The following is a 26,226-nucleotide window of genomic DNA, read 5'->3' as shown; positions in this document are numbered from 1 at the left end:
TAAATAAAATCTGCATTTAGATTTCGTTCCGCAACCAATTTTCATTTGTCTTATTTTATATTTATTTGTGTAGTATAAATGAATGTTTTGTACATTCGTACTTCAGTTTTATTAACTTATAAATAATTAAATATTTTAATATGATATGAGTACTAATTATGTAGTAATTACTTTCTAAATAAATGATCACAGTAGATATATGTTCAGTATGTAGTTTTGTAACACGCAATGAATACTAATATTATCCTATCACTAGCTTTGCTCGAGGAAATGCCCGGATGTAGCGCCAAAATTTGATGTTTGTTCCGAAGGATTAATGTTTGTTGTGCCAAATTTCCTTCCATTATTTTTTTTACAATGGCTAACGAAGACTCCTTAAGAAATTCTTCGCACGACTCTGGTGTATCAGTCGTTAAGGCAAATGATGAAACTTTGGAACAAACCACGGAGAAAGATAATTGTCTGCCCGTAGTGTTTCAGTGCTCCCAGTGTAACTCCATTCTCGGAGATTCACTATCTTGGGTTGGCGCAAACCCGATAATGCGAACCATCTCAATCAAAAGTAAGTCTAGCGCTGCATCAAGTTATAGCATTTCATCATCACTTTTAGAAATGAACGCGTTGCATCAGTTTAACATGAAGCAATTAGGTTCATTGGAAAACTCGAATTGTTTACATATGCTAGGGGACTTGTAGCCTGGAACGCTGTATTATCGCGGTACTCAGTGTTCTTATCGGTACATATTAAAACTGTTTTGCTATTGCTGCTTACTTATTATTAATAACGTTTCAATGACTTTCCCTCTTTCTATTCCTATAAGAATGCTTTGTCAATCGGAGCTCGTAAATGTAAATATAACAGCATATGGTGACTGACCCAGATTAACGTACCATAGGGGGACAACTCTATATTATCGCGGTATTTGCCTAACTTACGTATGGTAGCACGCTGGTATTATAATAAATATAAAATACCACTTACCTATGAAAAGAAATGTCCACGCTTGTACTGGCATAATATTTCCAAAATAAATGAAAGGATCCAATAATAAAATCAAACACACATATGTAATTCAACTGTAATTCCATGAATAACAAAATACAAATTAAAAGCAGTTATTATTTAACTTTATCTGATATTTTAATTGCAATGTGGGCAATGAAATGTGAATGTATAACAACTATTATTAATATTATTATTGAAATATTACTAATTTACTGATTTCATGAACGTTTAACTGTTATTATATTCTTATATATTTATGAGAAGTATGATCAGAAGCAACATTTTGTAAATTTTGGTCCATAATGGCTACCATGCAATGAAATTGCTACCTTAACCTTGTAAGGACATGTATGACACAAGCAGTATATGACCTATACTCATCAAACATCAGACAATACACTGAATATAATTCATAATCAAAGCCAATGCTGGTATAGCAAGTTCGACTGGAGTTTTCTATATGATGATTAAGGTAAATGAATGCACTTTACAAAAAAGTAATGTTAATTTTTTTTTTATTTTAAAATTATAAAATATGTAGATATTTTAGAGGATATTGTGCTGTACGATATTTGCATCCTTACTGGCAACAGCTTTACATATGTAAACAACTGCTAGACGGCATGTGTCCAAAATTAATCGGGAAATCCTGTTTGATGCGATAATATAGAGCCCGCGATAATACAGCGTTGGACTATATAAATCAAACGGTCCTACCAAATACTGTTATGCCTGACAAAGCCATGCAAAGTAAAATAAAAAATGTATATTAATTATATTGATGAATAAATTAACCAAACCGAAAGAGTAGTTTTCAACACACACTCATATTTGAAATATTATTATTTTATAAATTGTTCTTTTGGCTGATTATGGACAGAAAATGCAATTTTCTGATATATGTTGCAACGAGTTATCAATATTTATCTACTTTCGTCTATATTCGACACAATATCACAAAGGTACACAAAGACAGAAAGTCATATTAGGAAGGTGTATTTATGTTGCATTATCAGATTGTTAAATAAATCAACCAAACAGAAAGACTAGGGTTATACACGTACTCCATTAATCGATCGCAAATTGGGAGATTAATTAATTTGGATAATAACAAAGTCAGACAAAATCATATTTGTATTTTGTATTTTTATGAGTTACTTGGATAAACCTTGGAAATACAATGCTGTATCTTCAGGTATGTCCTTTTGAGTTATGAAACATATGTTTGCAAACTTAACAAGTGTGTCGATGTTTGACAAAGCAAAACAAAGGCACACAAATCCTGAGGAAATCATGACTAAAATGTTTATTTTAAAAAATATATATATTCTGTTACATTATCAACAGAAATGGCTATTTTTCACACAGGCACACAGTGTCATAAAATAGCAGACAAAATCATGCAAAGACATCACAGACAGTATTGTTATCATTCCTAACTTGAAAAATAAACCACCCAAAGTGTAACACCTGTATATCTTTGAAAAACTAACCAATTAAAAGCATGCAGCATGCCAAAAGATGCCTAATAATACTATGGGACATGTAAATATTGGTATGTCAGTTTAAAAAAAAGGCTACTCCGTCCTTTTGTGCCTATTCACAATCAACTTTGTATATTGATAAGTTGATTGTTTACATTTTTGAGTTTCTATTTTTATTCACATTGATTAAATAAATATAAGTCACACATATGATTTATACATGAAAGATGATTTTTAAGAAGAAAATAGGCCACTCCAAACACATAGATTCTTGAATAATGAACACTTGTTATGCAGGCACATGGAAATTAGTGTGGAATAGAAACTAGGCGAAAAAGTGAGCCAACAGTAGGTAATTAAAATATTTTAATATATTTAAAGTTGATCTAAGTCATTATTCTGCTTTAATTAACATCACTACTGACCATAAAATTCTCTCTCTCTCTCTCTCTGTCTCCATCATCCTTCATAGGTCCAGAGACATTCAGGTATTTCACAAGCAAAAATCCTCTATTCTCGTTTTTTCATGGATTTTCTCTCTTATCTTGTTATGATGGTCAACAGAGAGAAAAAGAGAGAGACCTTTGGATATGGATATATTTTCATATTTAATTAATAATAATGGATTTTAGAACCATATATTGTTTTATTTATATATTATTCTAGAGGAAAAACATTTGGTTTGTCTGTTCATTGGAAATAGAAAGTGTTCATTATTTGAACAATAATATTATTCTGGAACTATTCAGAGGAGTTCTGGACAATGCCATCATGACAACATCACAATTCTTGGCAGACAAGCACGTTTCTGGTTTTTAAATTTATAAGAAACTTTTCCTTCTTTTGGACTTTCATAGAACTTGATCAGGAATATTTTGGATTTGCTTCCTCTCACATTTTCATTTATAACTTTGTTAATTAAATTATTTGTTAAGTTTAATGAATCTTGTTGGTTTTGCTTCTTTCTGTTACTTAGTTTGTGACCAGAGTCTTAACAATAGTCTGAATTTATTTTCAGAATAATGTTTCCTTTAGCTGCTTAGGCTTTCTAGATATTTAATCATTATAGTATTGGTATCCTTTTCAGATATTACAAGCAAAGTTGGTATACATGAAGCAGTAAATCTATCAACAGCTGGGACAGATGCAGGGAGGTAATTGAAGTCATTCTTATATTGACATTTATGTTTGTACTATGATGACAACTCACCATCTAGTTAAAAACATTAGACAGGAATAGCATTGCAATGAATTTATCATGTACAGTGGATTCGTGGTTTTTATTTTGGTGTTTAATGGCTCATCAAAATCTTAATACATGTAGTTAGATCAGTTTGGTGTTTAATGGCTCATTAAAGTGTTAATACATGTAGCTGTATCAGTTTGGTGTTTAATGGCTCATTAATGTGTTAATACGTGTAGCTGTATCAGTTTGGTGTTTAATGGCTCATTAAAGTGTTAATATGTGTAGTTAGATCAGTTTGGTGTTTAATGGTTCATTAAAGTGTTAATACATGTAGCTGTATCAGTTAAACACCAAACTGAAAAACACATTAACCATTAAACAACCAACTGAAATAACTAGATGTATAAACATTCTGATCGGCTAGTAAACACCAAACTGATATGACTATATCAGAGGTCTTGCTAGGATTTTAAAACTAGGAGTCCAGGACTCCCATTTTGGTAAAAATATGAGTCCCACCATCAAAGGTTGCAGTCCCATCTATCCTACAGAATCAACACAGACGTGGGTGCATCTATTTTTAGATGGAGAGGTTTTTGTAATGTAATCACTCACTGTAATATAGCTTCATTACAACAGTCCATTGATAGGATCGCACATTTATGGTTTATTTATTTGTATACATACTTGTTGTAATTTTAGGCAAATAAATAGTATCAGATTTGCTGTTTTCTCCCATATTTTTGCAAATATGTGTCAAGTCAGAAAACAGCTTAGACCTTAAAGCGCATCTTGTGAATTTCACAACATAACATTGTCCCATACATTTCTGACCTACATAATTTGCATTTTAAAGTTAAATCTTTAATAAAATAATACTTAGGCTTTGGTTTCAATGATTTGTATATTTTTTCTGAATATATTTGCTTGATGAAAACAAACAATCTAATAAACTGGTACATCCCAGAGATAGTAAAGTCTGACATTCTTTCCCGTTAGGCCTGCTGGTTCACTTACAGTTTCAAACTAATTTTATGACGAAATAGTGTATAAGAGGCAGTTAATATATATCCAGATCACCGATTCTGATCTGAAAACACATGTTACTGGGCCTAGTTACTGATGTCTTGATGAATACATTTCGCTACAATACTAGAACTAACCGGGCTAAGGCAAGGGGCATTTTAAAATAAGTATGGTCAGTCAGTGTACCTCTTATATAGCTCTTGTTCGTCCATCAGTGATACTGAATTTTGTCAATCCAAGTAAGGACTTATTCCAAACAGTAAGCTAGGCATCACACACTTTCTAACACTCAGCTACTGTCCTATCCGAACTTACAATTCTGGCAGTTTTAGCACCTTCTGAATCTCGTTACAATCTTCGTAAGTTTGCTGTTTAACCCCAAAATACTTATCCAAATTTATGAATGGCATTTTGTCTTAGTCTTAACATGTTTTGATTCTGAAGTCACGTGCACTACTTATTCTGATACATTCGGAAATGACCACAATAATGAAAGCTAAAGATGTTTATTTGATGTACTTTTATAAATGACTGCATTTACATCTCTATGTCTTTCTGACTCTGAATTCAATCACTGTAAAATATAAGTTCTTTACCGCCCGGCCGCGTCAAAGCCTTTGAACTTGCAGCCCAGCTATTGCATCATGGTCTTTTTGATGTACTTTTACAATGGCAACATGTATGTACATCAAGGGGTCTTTCAGTTACTGAATTCTGTCATTGTAAACATCAGCACAGCTAATTGATCAACACATTTTCCCACAAAACAGGTGGCTGAAGCAGGACTGGCAAGTCCTTGAATTTTGCCGCACACATATTACATGCGTACGGAGGACTCCCGCCTCAGTGATTTTCTGCATCCCAGATCAAAAATTGGTGTCCAACTACACGTAATTGAGCGTTTCCAAGATCTCTGGCATTAACTCAGGACAGTAGGCCTAAAGCATTGCTCCCTTGATCTGGCAAGGTTGTCAATTACCCTTGATTTGTCTATATGTCATCAGCAGGTGAGATTCATTACTCACAAACTGATGTATTCATTGATGTATCTGTTTCTCACAAGTTGCTGTATTCACCCATGTTGTCATTCTATGTCATTTATAGACTGTTAAATTCATTCTTGGTACCAGAAGCAGACAACCATTTAGCTAGCATTACCAGTGGTATATAGAGAAAAGTGTTTTGTATACTGCCATGTGTAATTTTACAGAGAAATCATATCCTCACTAATGCCAGCAGTGAAGTGAAAACTACAAGAATGCCAAAGTATGCAATTTAAAGCTTCCATTCATCTTCCAGACAGCCGCTCAGCAAGACTCTGATGTCATCTAAGATGCAACGCAAAATTAATGACAACATTGATATACCTTTACTTGTATATGTCATAGGTATAAGAATATAGATTTTCTGTTACTATTTAATCGAATAATTGACTTGAATTTTTTTATCAGCTTTGACCTGTATATCTTGTCCCTCATTTGCTTCGTGCCCATTTGTGGAGCTTCGTTGATATATTGTTGTTGCTTAGTGTTAAGGTATATGTGGGTTGTATGTTTATTTGCTTTGGATTGATTGGAAGTTAGGGAAAGAGGAATATTCACCATTAGTTAGGAATATATTGTCCTTGTTATTGTGTGTATGGTGTATCTGCAAGTAAATGTTTTGTGAATTGTCACATTTATTTAGTGTTTCTATCAGAATGATTTGTCCCTGTTGCCAGTGAATTCATTTCCAAGGATAGCTGTTAAGAGTTATATCCCTTGGATTTATGTGACAAACACCATGGTTTCTGAGCAGTAAATATAGGTCTAAGTCACATCTTGACCGAATTCTGTGTCTGGTGGAAAATAACTTCAGTTACATACCACATAATGGCACCAAAAAGGAGGACTTGTTAATATGGGAAAGAGATGCTTCAAATCTTAGGTCTGATAGATGAGTCACAATGAACCAAATAATATTAGTTGGTTTTCTATGTATTGTGTTTTTCAAATAATTTGTAACTGCTTTTGTTAAGGAATGAACCTATTGCTTGTATGTCAAATGATCAAGGTCATGATCAAAATCATCCAGAGTCTGCCATATCCTAAAGGAATTCTAAAACCAGGGCAGGCATATATTGTTAATATTAGTGTTGTTCAGAGTAAAGTTTACCCTTCAATTGTAATTTACATAACACAGGACAGATTCATTTAACTATTTCATATATTGCAATCACATTAAGAAATAACTCTAATGAAATTTGACCTCCCACTTGGCAGCTTGTTAATTTGGCTGGTGAATAACAATATACATTGTGGATTGTTAATACTGACAAAGCTCTTTCCTGAATTTGGGACACAGCTCAAGTTTGGGCTTCCATACAGGTCCAGGTGTGGAGTTTATCCTCAAAATGATGCAGAATCCCATGTGGTTTTTATTTTGGGTTGAATGCCATTTTTCAGAGCATGGTGGACATTATAACTCATGGAGGAATAACCCAAGAAAACCTGTAAGTGGTAAGAGCCTCCAACCCATAGGAAGCTAATGGCAAGCTTTCTCACATACCCACATTGGCTGAGCCCAAGATTTGAACGAACCGGAATGGATAGAGGTAAGATGGTTGTGATCAGTAAAGGCTAGTGCTTTAGACCACTTGACCAGTTGGGGTCCCAGATCCTTTGTAAGGATGCTACAGAGTTTTTCACATATACATAAATTATATGTGATATGATTTCATTTTTTGTAAACTCACATGACTTGAAAAAATATTTCATTATTTTCTAAAATACTTACTTTAATTTTTCCAGCACTTACAATAACTTATTTTGTGAGGTATGCAAAGAAGAATTTGGGAAGAAATATCTGGCATCTCCGCCAAACTTGGACGCTATGAGAGGTCTCTTCACCTTTAATGTGGACAAGCTCAGCAGGTATGTACCACACTAGTTAATTGACTATGGATTATGGTTCTTTATATATCAATAGGTCATTTGTCAGATTTTTTTTTCATATAAAATTTCAGATAGAATTATTTTTTTAAAATTTGTGCAGAGTTAAATGTTTATCCAGCAATAGTGTTTATGCATCTTTGTAGCAATGTAGTTGTCATCAGATAAATAAAATTAGTTAGTGCCTTAAATTCATTGTTCCCACTTATTGTACAAACTGATGGACAGGTTGTTCTGTCCATCTGTCTGTCTGTCTTATGTTTCCACACAATGACTTCCTTAAATGGATTTCAGCCAGATTTGGTGTGCAGATTGTTATTCATGAGACCTTGACTGACTTTAGTTATTAGTAGTCTCTGTCACTGTTTACAGTCACACATTTTCCTTTCAGCCCACTTTCATTTCTGGGCTGTAACTCTTTTAATTATTTTTAAATTTCAACCAACTTAAGTAGGCAGCTTGATATTGCTGAGAATTTGGCTGTCTTCAGCTGTCAGCTTTCTATGTTTTCAATTTGCATTGTTACAGTCCCTGATTCTCAGACCAGGGATCGTCCTGGGCTTCGCCAATGTCGCAAATTGCGATTTTTTTTCCTTATTGGCGACAAAAATATCCCATCTGGCGATTTTTTTGGCGACATACTTTTTGGTTATTTAATTTGTACATACAATCATGGATTTGGACTGAATAAATTTATAGCCAGAACGAAAGGAAGCCATAAACTTGACTAAGCAATGCATTGGAATCAATCTGTTACACAAACGATCCTTTGTTCTTATTGACAACCCTATCTTTACAGTGCATTGTTACATCATAATCTGCTTATGCTGACATCTGGGCTGAGTACTGTATGCTGTGATACAGTCAATCATGCTACCGCACTATACCTACAACTGACCGACTTCTGAAGACGTGAATAGAACAGATACAATTAATTGTATGGCTAATCCTTCTGTTTTTTTTTTTTTTATACATATACCAATACAGTAGTTTTGCTGAACCTTCATAGAAAACTGATAACCTTTGAAGTACTGACTACTGTGTATAAATACAAAGCAAATGGAAAAAATCTCAATCACAATTACTTCTGTCGCCAGTGCAGCATTTTACTCATTGATCTTTTCCTTTTGCCATCAGTACCGTGTTACGGCTGCAGAGACTTAAACTCCGCAACAAGAAATAGCAAAAAAAACCAAAACAGTTTTGCATAATTAATAATAATTATTTTTTTCTCAAAATACAGGAGTGAAAGAATCCCTAAATTGGGTGTGAATTTACGCTTATATATACGGTCCAATATTGCCAGGTGTTGACTCGTGTAAGTTTCATTCGTGGGAATGGAGATCCTATTTTTCTTGTCGAGAAAATTTATACAGCATTCAGTGATCATTCTTGGGATTTAGGAAGCAATTCGCTACAAGCTTTGTGAAGCTAGCCATAAAAGGGGTGGGGGTGGGGGCTGCTGAGAGACTACTGGTGTCACCTGTCAGCACTGAGGACTGTGAACGTGGATTCAGTAAGATGAACCTCATAAAAACTGACATCAGAAATAAGCTCTGCATTTCATCTCTCGAGAATTTAATGAGAATCAGCATGTACAGATGTGAAAAATTAGACTTTGAAACTGCATTCAACAAGTGGGCAGCCCTAAAATCGCGACGGATCTTCATGTAACACTTTGTAACATTTTGTTAATGCTTGTTGTAATTAAAGTATTAACTAATCCATCTTTTGTAATTTTCATTGCCTGTTACATTAATAGACTAAATTAACACTTGGAAAAATGTACACTACTTTTTTTGGCGACACTTTTTGAAAATTGGCGACAAAATATTGAGGTTGGCGATTATTTTGGCGACAGCTTTTTAAAAGCCAGGACCATCCCTGTCAGACCCATCTATTTTCATTTCTGCAGAAATGGCTCTCTTAATTATTGTTTAGATTGTACCAAAAAATTTTAATGTGAACATTTTTACCAGCAGCTTGATATTGATGATGTCTTGGATGAGTTTAAATGTGAGCATTTTTCCAGCAGCTTGAATTTGAGATGCCTCGGCTGACTGTGATTGTCGGAATTTTACAACATGATTAGGCAGAGCTATAGCCCTGATTGATGAATCATTACAATCTCCTTTGTTGAACCAAATTTGGTAGACAGCTTAATATTGATGTGGCATTGGTTGATGTTGATTATCAGCATTTGTTATTATTATTTAGCTGATGTATTGTCACTAGAAATGAGATTGCAATTAAATTTAGACATTTCCGAGGACTCTAATATAACACATTCACTTTAGTACAGCTTATGCAATTTTTCATCAATCAGCACATCATGGTATGGGTGGAAAGATTTAAGAAACAGTCCCTCATCTGTTTATCCCACATTTTTCAACATTTTACCCTTATAAACTAACTGACTTATTTTTATTGTTTCAAATGAAGTTTTAGGTACCATTAACTTAATGGAAAAGATCTGAAAACTGTATTAGTACTAGGTTTTAAATGTACAAGTGCATTTAAAAATACACTTACTGAAATTGAAGTTAGTGACATTTTATTTTTTTAAAACTCTTTTTAGGATGTCTTTGATATGTTTAACTATCTCTTTGAGAGGACATTAGAAAATGAGTTTTTAGTTTTTCTCATGAATGAATGGTCATACCAGCATTGAGTTTTCACTGAAATATGTTTTAAGGTATCTAGTTGGTCATAACTGAAAATGGTTCTGATAGGTCTTGGAACATGACTTCCACTATGATCATCTTGAAAATATTGTTATCAGTCTTTCTCTAACAACATTGTACTTTCCCCAAAAGACATCTTTTTAATGTCTAGCTAAAAGTCAACTGAAAATATGATTTACCAAATCCTCAGATTACTTTCAGAGAGAAATGAGAGAAAGACAAATAATTTGTGAAGACATACAACTACTTATGTTTTTTTTCACCCAAAAAATTTGATACAAGGTACATACAACAATATGGGATTTTGGATTATAAGTTTTTGGGGTATTGTAGATTTCACTTGTGGAATTGACATGTCTTATGGCGCAGCAATGCATGAATTCAAGGCAGGGTTAGACTGCTGATTTAGGCTCACTTCTCCCCTTTCCCTTTCAAGAAATCAGATATTTTTAGGTTTTAGGGGCTCCACAAAATCTTGTGGTCTCCCAGTGAACCAGACCAAACATCAGGGTTAATAGAGCTGAGGCGGCTGGATATAGTTTGAGAAAGAAACTTGTACTGATATGTTTATGTTGTGAGTGTTCCACGTCACAGTAATTTAGATAGCCATTCAACTTTCCTATCAATAGGTAAACAATATGAACCAGATAACATTAAAGAGAGATTTTGATTTTGGATCCTGAGCTCAATATAGTAGACTTGAAGAATATATAGTTATAGACCAAAACAAGTAAATGCAGGTGAGCAAGCTATAATCGATGGTTTACAGTGTTTCTTCTTTGTTGGAAAATAAAATCTCAGAACATTGGCAATTTATCATCATTAGTGTGCCATATTAGGCAGTGTTGCTGTAGGTGCAAGTCGGTGCCAACATATGCGATCTTGTGTCTGTTCAGTCAGGTGTGCAGTCTGAGGTTGAACTTCCTGAGGTCTTTGTCCTCCATGTGGAGCAAGATGCTTGCTGGTCTTTCCACTATGCACTTCCACCCCTTCACTTGTTTTCCGATTGCAGCTTTAAGTGCACAGTTGTGACCCATATGATATGGGGGAGTGCTTTCGCAATTTGGCCTAACAACAGCAGGTGTTGAAACCTGATGGTGTCTGTGAATGGCATTTGCTTTGTTCTGTCTCTAATCTCGACATGATATGTTGCATGCAGTGGATGCTATGGAGGCACCACTGAACAAAGTCAGTAAATGTATTTACCGTAAGTGTCCATGTGTTCACACCATATAGCAAGATTGATAGAATGTACACATTATATAGCCTAATCTTTATAACAAGACTGACCTTTTGAGTGCCATATGTATCTCTCCGTGGTTTCTTGAATTCGTGAGTGATTCTTTTATGCAGCTTCTTATATCTGATTTATTACTACCTGAGCTGTAGTCAGCAGACAAGATATATCAATGTGTCCAGTACCTTAACCTCGTGCACTGTGGTGTTTTTGCTGACATGATGCTTTGTTTCCTGGTCACTTAAATTTTGGTCTTACTCCAGTAAATCTTGAGGCCAAAAGGTTTTATGTTCTCATCAGCATAATCATGCGTCCTGTCCATGGGTTGCAGAAAAACATTTGAGGTAGTGGTACATCCCTGTTGATAGGAAACCTTTGGAGACATTCACCATCAACTTGAATGCAGCTGATGATGTTGGTACAAAGGGCTTTCATTGAGCTGATGACCTTGTAAGGGAGACCTATGAGTAGACGCCTGAGTGGGGCTGAATCACCAGAGTCAAATCCAGCTTTTAGGTCATTGTAGGCTATCCATAGAATCTGCTTGGAGAAATAATGGCTGTGTTTGAGTGACCTGTTTTGGGATTTGTGCCAAAATGTAAAGTATGCATTCTTGGATGTTCCATGATGTGTGAGCCCTAACAACTGGTCTTCAAGTTAAGAACAGAATAACAAACTTGGTGTTTCACACTCAGCATGTTCTACTTTGTTTGATCTACTTTCGCTTCAGAGGTGGTTTGAGTTCTTACCCAGAGAACATTGTTCTGTATGTTAACAAGTATTTTGGAAATTTTTACTAATTGTCAAGGAATGGCTAAATTTGTCATTTATGTGCAATGTTGATGCACAAGTGATTAAATATGCAAAGAATATTCAGATTTGGTGACGTCATCACAATGCACCCATTAACTCATTAACCCCTGGAGGTTTTTGTTGTTCTTGCTTGAAATGCAAGTAGGAAACACATTTTGGGAGCTATTTCTGAATACATTGACTTCCAGGAGATTTCCCATTAACCTAATGCCTAGTTGTGTTAGAAACATCATTTTTCATTGGCTAATTTGCTCGCACATGAGCAGAAGGGTAAAAGTTGGATTTTTTTTTTTCCTTAATGGACCCATTATTTTTGTATCGAGACCATGCTTTAACCCAAATGCCCATCTTATCCTACTTTTTGCAAAGTTTTACCTGTCTGTGTGCAATTGAGACCTATCTGCCTTAGATCTGAGGCCAAAAAGTCTAAAATCTTGACACAAAATTGGATCCCGACCACAGGTGAATTTTGGGTGGGGAAAAAAATCGGGTCCAAAATATTAGGTTTTTCATTCCGTATTTTGTAGTGCAACTAGAACATCCATTATATTTGATATCATTGTAGAGCTACATCTGAATACCACCCACTTTAGTGCATCATACATGACCTTGACACTACAGAGCTCAGCAGTAGGCTATTACCTCCTGCCATGTAAACCTGGTGCCAGGGGTTAATGAGTTAAGTCTAGTTGATCGCATCAAGAAGTGCCTTGCCTTGCTACATTATGCCATTTTGATTTAAAGGAGGAATAGTTGTACAGGTTGTCTGCATTAAGAGATGGCTCTTAGTGTAGTTTCTTTAAAGCTACATTGTAACAGACTTGCTTTACTACTACTGTTGGTGCTGCAGCATGGTAGAAAGATGGTATAATCTGTCAGCATATCAAAGATAAATGCTCCACTTAATTCAAAATGGTGGTATAATTTTGGTCAACCCTCTTTTTTTGGAAGATTTAGTTTGGTATCATGTTACAATAATCAGACCGTGGAAGATTTGTTATTCAGAGAAATTGATTTTCCTTTTCTTTCACAGTTACCAGGTTGGTAGTACTAAACCAAATGCTGGAGATCCATTGGATCTTTCCGATATAGTGTCCCTCTCCTCTCCGTTGTGTATGCAGCAACACATTCACAAGGTAAGAAAAATATACTTCATTCTCGAGCTTTTAGATTTTTTACTAGTCCATCTTTAAGTCTTTGCAACAGTTTATGCCATTCTTAGTTTTATTGTTGAGCCTGTGTTAGAAGGGAGATATAACAGTCACTTTTCTGGCAGCAGCAACTGCGTGTGTCTGTTAAGATTTTATTTGCATTTATTTCCTTAGAGAGATTATTATCATGCTAGTCATGAAATCATTTAATTACGTGTTTGATTGTACCTTTTACCATAGTGTCAGGGTCTTGGTTATAGAAAATGTGTGTTCAATTTTTTTTTTTAAGTTACTTATTTGCTCATTTAAAAAACTCCTTGATAAATTCTCTTCATATTTGGTATGAATCATTATGTAGTTAAGACAGTTAATGTTTTTCCATATCTCAGTCACACCATCATACATGGACCTCCAACCAATACTGTTGCTGGGAAAAAAAGGTGTGATGCATGTGATTTACATGTTCACTGGAAACTTATCAGACATACGGGGCTAATATCCATCATCTGACACTGTCTACCATGTTCAGATTCAGAGTAATGTCAGAGCTTCAACATTTTCAACCAATTATGATGAAGTTTTCAGAATGTGCTAAAAATTAACATTAATTGACATGGAGTAAGTGTAATTTTGTAATATTTGTTAAGGTATTGTGTAGGCATGGTTAAATCTGCTCAGGCTTCATGTCATTTCATTCTGCAGCATGCTTGGTCACCCTTTTGGTAATGAGGTCATCTCATAGAAAATTGTTATGTTTTTAAAAAAATGTTTTCATTTGCTTATGTTTTCTGAAACCCGTGATGGATTTTCTTCCTGCCTTGGATGAAGCAATATGAAACCAAGCCAGTTAAATCTGTAACACGTGTGCTTGCCCCAATAATCTTAATAAACTGATCTATAGTCTGATAATACAAACCCGTTTGTTTGTACCCCCTACCGATTTAAATAATGGAAACATTTAATGTGATAAAAAGTGCAAGGAACTTAGTCAATTCATTCATTGATTTATAGTTTCTAACCTGACTCTGAGTAGAATGGCCCTAACACTGTCATCTTATGCACGTTTCATGCTTAACGGAAGTTTTCAGTGTAATAGATGGACATGCTCGGATCCATTTCCAGTTTCTGGACAAGTCCATTTTCAGCAAAGGGGTGTATCATGACTACAGATGTACATACATAAGTTGTCTGCTTCTGATATTTACAATGTCGAATCAAGCAAAAGAAAAATAATGACAACTACACATTTGCTTTTCATGTGGATTTAACAAGTGGTTTAATGTTCATGTATGCAGAGAGATATAATTCCAAACTCTCAACATTGTGTAATTTACACAATTATTCAGCAGTTGCCGAACAGAATGAACTACGTCATTATGTTGTCTGATGGAAATAAACTAGCCTATAGTGTATGCAAAATGGTGCCGTGTTAGTATGGAAAGTCTGTTAAGCATGAAATGTTGCAAGGGATGCCAGCATTAGTGCCATTCTGGTCAGTCAGGTTAGAAATTATAAATCAATGATTCAATTGACTAAGTTCTGTGCACTTTTTATCACATTAAACATTCATGTTTTTGAAATGGGGGGGCTGGGTTACAAACGAACTGGGATATAGAGTCAGACTTTAGCATCTGATTGGCTGAGCTAGTTGTCACTCTAGAGTCTGTTCCACTTGAAATACAGGGATATGTCATTAAGATCTTAGATAGGTTCGATAATGAGCAAGATCCATGCTTAGTAACAGTGTAAACTTGCATGTGATTGACAGAACTCATTGCCACTCTTGAAGCCTTTATTTGCATTTGATTTTGATGAAACTTCAAATATAGGGTCATAATCAAGATTTTGCATGGTTTCTACAATGCATGAGAACCATTTGATTCATATCAGGAGGTCATCTTAAATGTGATTGACTTAGTAATTTAGAGACTGCATTCCTAATCCAGTTTTGATCAAACCTGGGAAATATGTTTAAATCATTATGCTTTTGAATCAATACAATTTTGAGAAAGAACCATGAATGCTAATGAGGTGATTTTGCATCTGATTAAAGGTCATTTCGGTCAGTAGTCATACATGTATATTTCCTATAATTGCTATTCTACTTCATCACTGCCATTCTCATTCTCACTATCATTTTCTCATCATTATACTCGTAATTATTCATATTATTACCAACAAATATTAATATTATTGTTGTTGTTGCTGCATATGTTCAAATATAATCCTCACCTTTCCAGAACTACATTGTAATAGTCCAAATGATTGTCCTGTAGCTGTCTAAATGTACTCATCTTTCATACAGTTTTGGAAATGTATGCTTAAAAACAATGACAAAATCCCGTTTGAAAATAGCAAACTGCGCAGTTACTTGGTTCCTTATTGTAATAGCCCTTTAAAACTGAGTGCCTGAAATTTAAGTTAGAAATGTTCATTTTGTACACATGTGAAAAGGGTCAGAAATACTTAAACAGTTTGAAATGTAATTGAAGGAAGTGTTCAGTATGTACCATATGAAAACGGGTGGTGTTTTTGTATTTTATTTATATTGAACTTTTACCTGACAGGTTACTGGTAGGATGCAATATTTTGTTTAATAGGATTATGGAAGAGGGAGTAAATATCAATGCAATGGAAGGTATTTTCATTCTCCCTGTAAATATAAAGTGCTTAGAACATATTCATTATATTTTAAAGCTCATAATTTCAACCAAATTTTTTTTTACACATTGATGAAAGAGTAAAATGAAGCAGTGGTTATTTAGTTGTACATATGTTACTTCCTGCTTTTCAGTTGGACCGCCTTATTGTTTCCATTGATAGAAGGCTTCAAGCCATTGAGAACTTTTTGTCTAAGGAAGGCTCTGAGTCATCATCAGAGACAGAATGTACAGTGGACACTGATCACAATAGTACAGCTCCCCAACATGGACAGAAAGGTGACATCACTTGTGAGATAGCGACAGACACAGATCTCTTCAACCGCAAACCTAGTATGAGGCAGGAAAATGGAATGTCAGGAAAAACAATTACCATCACCTCACCTCAGAAGACCCGTATTGATGGTTATGATGGTACATGTTCGCCAGTTAAAGATAGTAATACCAGTAATATTAGAGCCAGGACACAAAGCAGAATGACCCCACAGCATACTTCTTCTGAAATATTGCAGAGAGGTCAGTTACTTAAAAGGGACTCAGTGGAAAGAGTGGATAGTCACCAGAGATACTCCAAATCGTCTAAAGGTCATTTATCTCAAGATAGTAGAGGAATACAGGAACAACAGGATATGGAAATGCCTTCCCACAGATCAAAGAGAAAACGCATCCTTTCTGACAATCTATAGGATGATTGTATGTTTTTGATGTCTGTAAGATGCATGAAAGTTTTAAGTATTCATTTTAAAGACTGATCATTACAGTACCCCATTCTTGTATGCATTTCATTTACATAATTTTACTTCCCTGAATATTTCTTTTATCAGTGTTATATTCTCAGGATCTTTAAAAAAAATTGTGTCAAGAAAAAGAAAACGTGTGTGTGGCTAATTTTACTGTGTCAAAAAAAGGAAAACGTCGCTATGACTAATTTATATCACCACATCCAAGTTGGTGGGGAGGGGGAAATAGTGATAGGTATATATGTTTGTCATATACAGGATAGTTGTGCAGTAACAGGAGTTCCGGTTCTTTTTGCACAAACCTGAACGGTGGACTGCCCTTTGGTAGGGAAAAGGACCATTTATATCTGGGAGTAAAATTGTGCAAGATCAACATAATTAAAACCCAAACTGAACTTTTGGTTTCTGAATGATCAATCAAGTTTTTTTCACCCATTCTCATTCATCTACTAAAATGGGCGTCCTGGGTGCTAATAATTTGAGGGTTTGATGGCCAAGTATCAAAATCTTTGAAGCTAAATATTTATTTAATGTTCATACAATAAGATCCAATTTCAGCACTATTTTTCATTATACATTTTAGGTGGATTACAGTTAGGTAAATTAGATATCAAATTAATTTGGGGTTGTAAGGTCAAAGGTAATGATCATTGAAAATGAAATTATCATGTTTTTGACAGCAGCTGTTTCGTTAAACATTTCTTGTTCATTTAATTCATTATCTTGTTTTGTCCAGGATGTCTTTATTTTAAAGAGTTGAAATAAATAAAATGTGATGTATGTTAGCTTGTGGCTTACATATCATGCATTAAAGTAAATCATCAGTATAGTTATCTTCAAGTGTGCAGTCCTGAAATAACTGGATTTTTAAAAAAAAATGTTAAACATTTATGTAAGTATGTGCAGATGATTGTTTGATAAAGTGAAGAAACATATTAAAATTCATAAACACATTGGTATATTTAGTTTGTTGTTTGTTCATTTTTATATTATTAATATATTTGTTGTGCATAGAGCTGAATTTCTGGTTCATTAAAATCTTTTGTCTGTAAATATACATATAAACTACATAAAACTTCAAAAACACATGCATCTCAATGTCTTCTTGGTCCTTAGATTAAAAATGGTGATATTCAGATATCCAGTAGGGTTGCTTTAGCAGCCATTGTGTTATTGCTACTCCTTCTGAGTAGATTGTCATAACAACATGGGGTTTCCACTAGAAAAGTTTAATACAATTTGTGTGACTGGTTCTGACTGAAAATTGTGCTAATCTGATGTCCAATATGGCCACCATAGCAGCCATATTCAAAATCTTATTATTACTTCACCTGAACAGAAAATCATACCAATGAGGGATTTTCACAAGAAGACTTCTTATGATGTCTACTTGGTCCTAAATGAAAATGGTGCCAATCAGACATCCAGTCTGGCTACTATAGCGGCCGTCTTGAAAATCTTGTCCTTCTTCTACTGAAAGTCAACTCAACATTGGGTTTGCACCAAAAGACTTCTTATGTCTTGTTGGTCCTAAATGAAAATGGTGCCAATCCATAGCAGCCATCTTGGAAATCTTATTATCCCTTCTCTTATTGAATGGAAAGTCACATTAGCATGGGGTTTTCCCCAGAAGACCTCTTATGATGTCTGGTTAGCCCTAAATGAAAATGGTAATATGTAGACATCCAATATGATCACCTCAGTGGACATCTTAAAAAAAATCTTGTTGTATTGCTATTCCACCTGAATGGATAGTAAAATCAACATTGTATTTTGACTAAAGGACTTCTTATGATGTCCAGTTGGTCCTAATGAAAATGGTGTTGATCTGATCTCAAGTATGGCCACCATGGCAGCCTTCTTGTAAAATCTTGTTATTGCTTCTCCTTCTGAAGGGAAAGTCATATGATCATGGAGTTTTCACAAGAAGACTTTTTATGAAATTTGGTTGGTTTTAAATAAAAAATTCACTCAAACTGATATAGCCATCATAGTGGTCATGAAAGTCTTACTGCAACTCCTTCCAAAAATTAAAGGTGATATGGACGTTGGGTTTTCACCAGAAGACTACGATGTCTAGTTGGTGCTAAATAAAAATGGTTTTAATCTGGCATTCAGTATGGCCACCATGGCAGCACACTTGAAAATCTAGTTATTGCTACTACTAAATGATGTTGAGTGAAATCAATGCAAACCTGAGATCCTGTATGGTGTCAATCTTGAGAAAAAAAATTGTCACTACCCCTTCAGAATTTAAAGTCTTCTCAACATAAGATTTTCACTTAAAGACTTATATAGCTAACTGGTCCTAGATGAAAATGATGATGTGCAGGTTGATACCATGAACATTCTGAAAATCTTGTTACTAATTCTCCAGATTTGATGGTTATGGGTTTTTTCCACCACAAGTCTTCTAATGGTGTCTTGTTTGTTCATAATGAAAGTGGTGCATTGGAAAATCATATCACTCAAAAATATCAGAGATGGTTTCAACACTTAGTAGTTCAAAAGAAGAAACTGTCTTATCTTGAATTCCTGCAAGAACCTTTTGTACAGGAGAGCATCAGCCCCTTCTAACAACTCTTGTTTTTTGGGGTTGGAGGGACCATGTCCTGGCTTGACATAACTTTTAAAAATTCATCCAAAAATTGAGATTTGAAAATAATTTTATATTTTTTATTTCTGATAATTGAATTTTTATCACAGGTTGTCATTAAAAAAATTATATAAATAACTCTTTGGTTTGAAACATGTATACCTGGAAATCTTGTTTAATTAAAGAAAAAGAAAGTTGGTGAATTGCCCAATTTGAGGAAATTCTAAAACTTTTCTCTAAGATATTAAAGGCTCTTGTTTATAATTTGAGCCATTACGACTATTTTATTTCTTAATGTCTACATAATGTTAAATGAAAATTTGGTTTTGCCAATCCGAATATATGAGAGATAAAATATAGTTTGAAAAGAAATCTAAGATGTTTGCTGAGACTGTGCCCATTTGAGCATGCCTTTGTAAAATTAAGTGTGATATTGAGTGCTATAAAACCTATGTAGTACAATTTTTTTGCACAAAGGTCATTTGTCGGTTGAGTTCCATTCCAGTTTCAAATTTTGCACAGATTAAATTTATAAAGAAAAAGCGAGGCCTGACATTTAACCTATGGGATGGATCTATGTTATTTACAGAAAAATTGGAGAATGCTTATGTTGGTATTCATCCATTTTGTTTCAGTATTCGTTATGTACCAGATGTACTATTTGCATGTAGCTCACTATGATTAGCACAGGTCTGAGATGCATAACGATTCGCACAGAGTGGACACCCAGTTTTAGAAGCAAAATGTGTATCCAGTGATGTGGGAATTCCATGTTTGGGATTTTCATCAGTGCCTCTGCATATTCCATTTGTGGATCCAACACAGTAGCACACCATTTAGAATCCACTTTAGTCTAGGCCTATAAAATGAACTGTAAATCAGTCTGAAAACCTGGTTTTACTGGTTTAATATCTGAGGCAGCCGCTGGTACCATTATTATGTCTTTGGTATGACTTAACTGGGCTTCAAACCTGCAACATCCTGCATACAAGGCAGGCACTCAAACCTATCATGTTGTGAGATTTTTTTCATATACATTTGTGTGTGAAAAAATAAATGATTGGACTGATTAATTTCAGTATTTATCTGGCCATCAGATATAAAATAGATGTACATTTTGTGGGTACCTGTATTTTTGTGTGTGCTTGATTTGAAAGTTGATACCTTTTAAGACCACTATAATGCAGTTTGTTATTGTGTGTACTCCCAAATCAAGCTATATGCAATGACTGTCAGAGTAGAAGAATTTTAATTCTCACTGATTTCAGTATGCACTTGTGTTCAGGTAGTTGCATGAATTGAAAAACTCTGATACGAAACATTGATTGGGACAGATATTTTCAATTCTAGAGCTGTACATCTTTTCTGGATCACTTTCTTTGCTCTTTTTGCAAAGTATCAAAATGCCTTTCAAGCTCATCCTGTGAGAATTAAATGGGATGTTTGATTAAGCTGTATTTGCTGCTGTGTCTCCATGGTGATGCAGGTGCAGAAGAATGTAACCCTTTCTGTACTTACATTGGTGCAATAGATTCATATATAATCCCATCGTAGGCTCATTTTTTCAAGTTTATATTGTTGATTTCTGCCTATTTAATCTGCTTCTGCAGGAATAAATTAAAATCTAAATTCCTGCAGAAGAGTAAAATGATATGGTGGAAAATTGTGTTAAATCTCAAATCCTGCTGATGCACACGAGAAAACTGTGGAAATTTTGTGTTAAATCTCAAATCTAGCTGAAGAGCACAAGGATAGAGTGGAAAAGGTTCTGTTAGTGTCTGAAAGTCAGTAATATTTTAAACATCATTCCTTACAACAGAAACCCTACAGCTTCCATACTAATATTTTGCCCATTAGCAGTACTTTATCATAATTTTCTGATTTTTGTTCACTTACTATACATTGTTCAAGTCTGTTTTTGCTCTAACAGATCATTGTATACCATGAAAATATTGTAGTTATTTAAGTTTGAAAGATAATAGCTACTGTATGACATGATGATTTGTTTTGCAATCATTGCATCCAAAATTGTTTACCACTGCATTTTTATGGCCCCCTTTAACCTTTATATCAAACAACAGGAAGAAATTGCCTGGTACAATGAGAGACAGCATTGGTGTTGTTGTCTGTAATGTTTGGATTTAAATTCTGCTAAATGTTTATGTGATAGTCTTTTGTTGGTTTGTTGGACAAAGGTATTTAGTTCTTGATGTATGTTTGGTTGCTGGGGCCCCAAGTGGTCTAAAGCGCTCTCGTTACGGATCACTGGCATCTCATCTCTGTCTGTGCTTGTTTGAGTCTAGGATTCAGCCAACGTGGGTACGTGAGAAAGCTTGCCAGTAGCTTCTTGTGGGTCGGTGGTTCTTTCTGAGGTTTTCCCAGGTTCTTCCTCCACCATTAATACTGGCCGCTATGTATAGCCTATCGTGTGCTGAAAAATGGCATTAAACCCCACAACAACAACAACTTGTTTGGCTGCATGCTTGGAACTATTTATTTACATTTATGTTATGATTTTGTTAGTTTTCTATCCAAAAATAACTATGAATATTGCATTTCTTTTTTTGTACAGAAAATTCTTAAGCAACATGTGCACCAACACACATCATAAGTGTTTTGAATATATATTTGCATTTGATCATTAGAAGGTTGGTTAAAATTGTTCAATCAAGATTACTTTTGTTTTTCAAGTTTTGTATTACTTTCAGAATCATTTCTACCATCATAATTATGTAGATACATATAGAGGAAAAGCATCATCCAGGTTGTTAAAATTCTCCGACACCTAACCTTGTTCCCTTAATCTTTTATTCAATTAGACAAGTGTATTTGATCAGCTTTCATTAAATTCTGAAGTTTTTCTCTGGTAAACTTCTATCTCTGTCATCTTTGCACAATTACTTTCTCTATATCTACAGTTGCAGCAGCAAGATTGAACAGGAAGTTATTTCCTGTAAATGCTAGATCATCAGCAAGATTGAACAGAAAGTTACGTCCTGTAAAAATTAGACCATAAGCTATTGCTTCTGCAATCATGGCTGCCACTTTGTACATTCATTGTGCTGGAAACAGCACAATAAAGTCTATGTTCTTCCTGTAGGCAGACATATCCTATAAACGTTTTAATTTGCTTCTTTATTATTCTGTATTTATGAGTACACTTTCAGAGTGAATTCTGAGAATGAGCTCTGTGATCTTTTAATATCATTCTAAGATTAAATTTTCCAGATAGCATCGCCTTTACTCTTGCAGATGAAAGGAATATTCTGATTCCTTCATTGAGTTCGTGGCATAAGTAGAATATTGATTTATTACCTCTGTATAAATTATATATAATGGAATTTCATTACCATTTCAGACATTCAAGTTTAAGAAGATGTATACAGTCATGATTTTCTGAATGACATTGTCACAGAAGAATCCATTGTATATGACTTTAGGAACATGATGGAATGTAGCTAGATCCATAACTAGTAATTGACAGCTGTAGTTTAGTTTAGTTTCAGATTTAAAATATCCAACAAACATTTTGTATCTTCATGTATAACTTAACCATGACCAGGTGATAGTAGTGCTTGATAGATTTTTGTTTCCCCTTTCTTGATTGCAGATAAATTCAATAGTATCAGGGTACTCTCTCAGACTCAGTATAATCATAATATCCCAACGTATTATACAGCCTGGCAATAGTATAGTTTTGTCTTCAGTTTCATTTTTGCATTTATCTGTTTACTCTTTTATTGGTCTAATTCTTTGACATATATCTCATTTCCATGTTCTATTTAAAGTACAGTTTCTGTATTTTGATTTTTCAGTTCTAACTGTATTGAACACTAAATGTGAGAGACCTTTTGTTTATCTCAGTTTTAAATATTGATTCAAATGTTAATGTGAGAGACCTTTTATTTGTTTCAGTTTTAACTGTATTGATTCATAAACACTAAATGTGAAATGCTTTTTGTTTAGTTAAGTTCAGCATATCGATTCAAACACTAAATGTAAGAGACCTTTTTGTTTATTTCAGTTCTAACTAGAGATTCAAACACTAAATGGGGTGATGGCTGAGTGACCTAAAGCGCTCGGCATTATGAATCACTGACATCTCACCTTTGTCGTCGTAAGTTCAAATCTTAGGCTTGGCTAATGTGGGTACATGAGAAAGCTTGCCACTAGCTTCTCGTTTATCTCAGTTTTAAATATTGATTCAAATGTTAATGTGAGAGACCTTTTATTTGTTTCAGTTTTAACTGTATTGATTCATAAACACTAAATGTGAAATGCTTTTTGTTTAGTTAAGTTCAGCGTATCGATTCAAACACTAAATGTAAGAGACCTTTTTGTTTATTTCAGTTCTAACTAGAGATTCAAACACTAAATGGGGTGATGGCTGAGTGACCTAAAGCGCTCGGCATTATGAATCACTGACATCTCACCTTTGTCGTCGTAAGTTCAAATCTTAGGCTTGGCTAATGTGGGTACATGAGAAAGCTTGCCACTAGCTTCTCGTTTATCTCAGTTTTAAATATTGATTCAAATGTTAATGTGAGAGACCTTTTATTTGTTTCAGTTTTAACTGTATTGATTCATAAACACTAAATGTGAAATGCTTTTTGTTTAGTTAAGTTCAGCGTATCGATTCAAACACTAAATGTAAGAGACCTTTTTGTTTATTTCAGTTCTAACTAGAGATTCAAACACTAAATGGGGTGATGGCTGAGTGACCTAAAGCGCTCAGCATTATGAATCACTGACATCTCACCTTTGTCGTCGTAAGTTCAAATCTTAGGCTTGGCTAATGTGGGTACATGAGAAAGCTTGCCACTAGCTTCTCGTGGGTCGGTGGTTCTAACCTAAGTTTTCCAGGGTTCTTCCTCCACCAGTTATACTGGCCGCCTTGTATAGCCTATCTTGTGTTGAAAAATGGGCTTAAACCCTACAACAACACCAAACACTAAATGAGAAACCTGTTGTTTTAATTCTAACTATTGATTCAAACACTAAATGTGAGAGACATTTTGTTTATTTAATTTTTCAATACTTTTGTATCTCTTGCATACATTTGTTTCAGTTCATTAAAATAAATGTTCTGATTTGTTTATACCATTTTTCTGTTTTGTGAAAACCACCATGCACTATACCAGTATTTTATCCAGTCCTCAAGATACACTTATGTGTCCTTTTTAGATCATTCAGCTATAGCATGTATTTGTTAAATTTGGTGAAAGTAAAAATCTTTTTTGTTTTGATCTTATAACTTAGGTCAGCGATATAAAAATGCAAGATTGTTTTCTTCTGATCACATTTATTTTCTTTTTGACAGTTTTGGTTATCTCTTTTCAAGTCATTCTTTTTCCAACAGTATACCAGTAATGGGTGTTATCTTGTCATTTAGGTCATTAATATTTATGTTAAAATCATTCATTATTTACATAATTTCTAGGTTGTTCATGATTCTAGTCATTCTGATATTACTCCAGTTGAGATTGCCAAATACAGTTGTTTTCAAGAGAGATTTTTTAATCTCTCCATGTCACTTTCAAAAGCATCAGTCTTGGTGTTTACCATCTGTTTGATTGGTTGTATGTACTGTCTGACATCAGGTACATCATCTGCTTGATTGATTGTATGTATTGTCTGACATCAGGAACTTTATCTGTTTAATTGATTGTATGTATTGTCTGATATCAGGTATTTTATCTGTTTAATTGATTGTATGTATTGTCTGATATCAGGTATTTTATCTGTTTAATTGATTGTATGTATTGTCTGATATCAGGTATTTTATCTGTTTAATTGATTGTATGTATTGTCTGATATCAGGTATTTTATCTGTTTAATTGATTGTATGTATTGTCTGATATCAGGTATTTTATCTGTTTAATTGATTGTATGTATTGTCTGATATCAGGTATTTTATCTGTTTAATTGATTGTATGTATTGTCTGATATCAGGTATTTTATCTGTTTAATTGATTGTATGTATTGTCTGATATCAGGTATTTTATCTGTTTAATTGATTGTATGTATTGTCTGATATCAGGTATTTTATCTGTTTAATTGATTGTATGTATTGTCTGATATCAGGTATTTTATCTGTTTAATTGATTGTATGTATTGTCTGATATCAGGTATTTTATCTGTTTAATTGATTGTATGTATTGTCTGACATCAGGTACATCATCTTATAATATAGTTCTTTGTATTGTCTGACATCAGGTACTTCATCTGCTTGATTGGTTGTATGTATTGTCTGATGTCAGGTATACCGTCAGCTTCATTGGTTGTATGTATTGTCTGACATCAGATACATCATCTGTTTTCATGTTTTTGCTATTTGCAGGCTTGTGGAGCAGTGAATAAAGATCGAATCTCTGTCTGAACAGTTCCTGCATGTCTAAACTTTTGTTCTCCTTTTATCTGGACAATTCAGCGGATTTAAAACCCTTTTTTTATTCTTCTGTTATGTTAATCTGTGTTTGTAGCTGTGAAATTCTTCTAACTTTTTAACAGTAGCTTTTATTTTATTGTCAACATGAGCCCTCTCTGTCATGATATCTTTAAGATGTTCATCCACCATAGTTTTGAGTATCAACTCTTTTGGTGCAAACTTTCTGTTAACCACATTAAATGTTCTTACTAAATCTGATAGACTGGTAATGTGGTTCTTGTTTTTACTGAATCTGATAAACTGGTTATGTGGTTATTGTTTTTAC

The 26,226-nt window shown here is 34.2% G+C and overlaps 1 protein-coding gene across 1 annotated transcript; it reads left to right on the top strand.

Annotated features, from left to right (window-relative positions):
- Nucleotides 1-269: 269 nt before the first annotated feature.
- On the top strand, nt 270-24,611 carry LOC149769969 (uncharacterized). The gene is made up of 5 exons (XM_089949576.1): nt 270-562; nt 3,578-3,644; nt 7,492-7,614; nt 13,400-13,502; nt 16,312-24,611. The coding sequence occupies exons 1-5, from the start codon at nt 358-360 to the stop codon at nt 16,861-16,863; spliced, it is 1,050 nt and encodes a 349-aa protein (XP_089805702.1). The 5' UTR covers nt 270-357; the 3' UTR covers nt 16,864-24,611.
- Nucleotides 24,612-26,226: the final 1,615 nt, after the last annotated feature.

This window comes from Sinohyriopsis cumingii, unplaced genomic scaffold (genome assembly GCF_028554795.1).
Source record: "Sinohyriopsis cumingii isolate HCF-2022 unplaced genomic scaffold, ASM2855479v2 utg002916l, whole genome shotgun sequence".
Classification (NCBI taxonomy): domain Eukaryota; kingdom Metazoa; phylum Mollusca; class Bivalvia; order Unionida; family Unionidae; genus Sinohyriopsis; species Sinohyriopsis cumingii.
Note: the sequence above shows the minus strand (reverse complement) of the source record. Positions and strands in the feature narration are given on the sequence as shown.

Coding starts and splice junctions, on each gene's coding strand:
- LOC149769969 (XM_089949576.1), top strand. CDS start 358: ATGGCTAACGAAGACTCCTTAAGAAATTCTTCGCACGACTCTGGTGTA. Junction 3,645..7,491: donor GCTGGGACAGATGCAGGGAG/GTAATTGAAGTC, acceptor TAATTTTTCCAG/CACTTACAATAACTTATTTT. Junction 13,503..16,311: donor TGCAGCAACACATTCACAAG/GTAAGAAAAATA, acceptor CCTGCTTTTCAG/TTGGACCGCCTTATTGTTTC.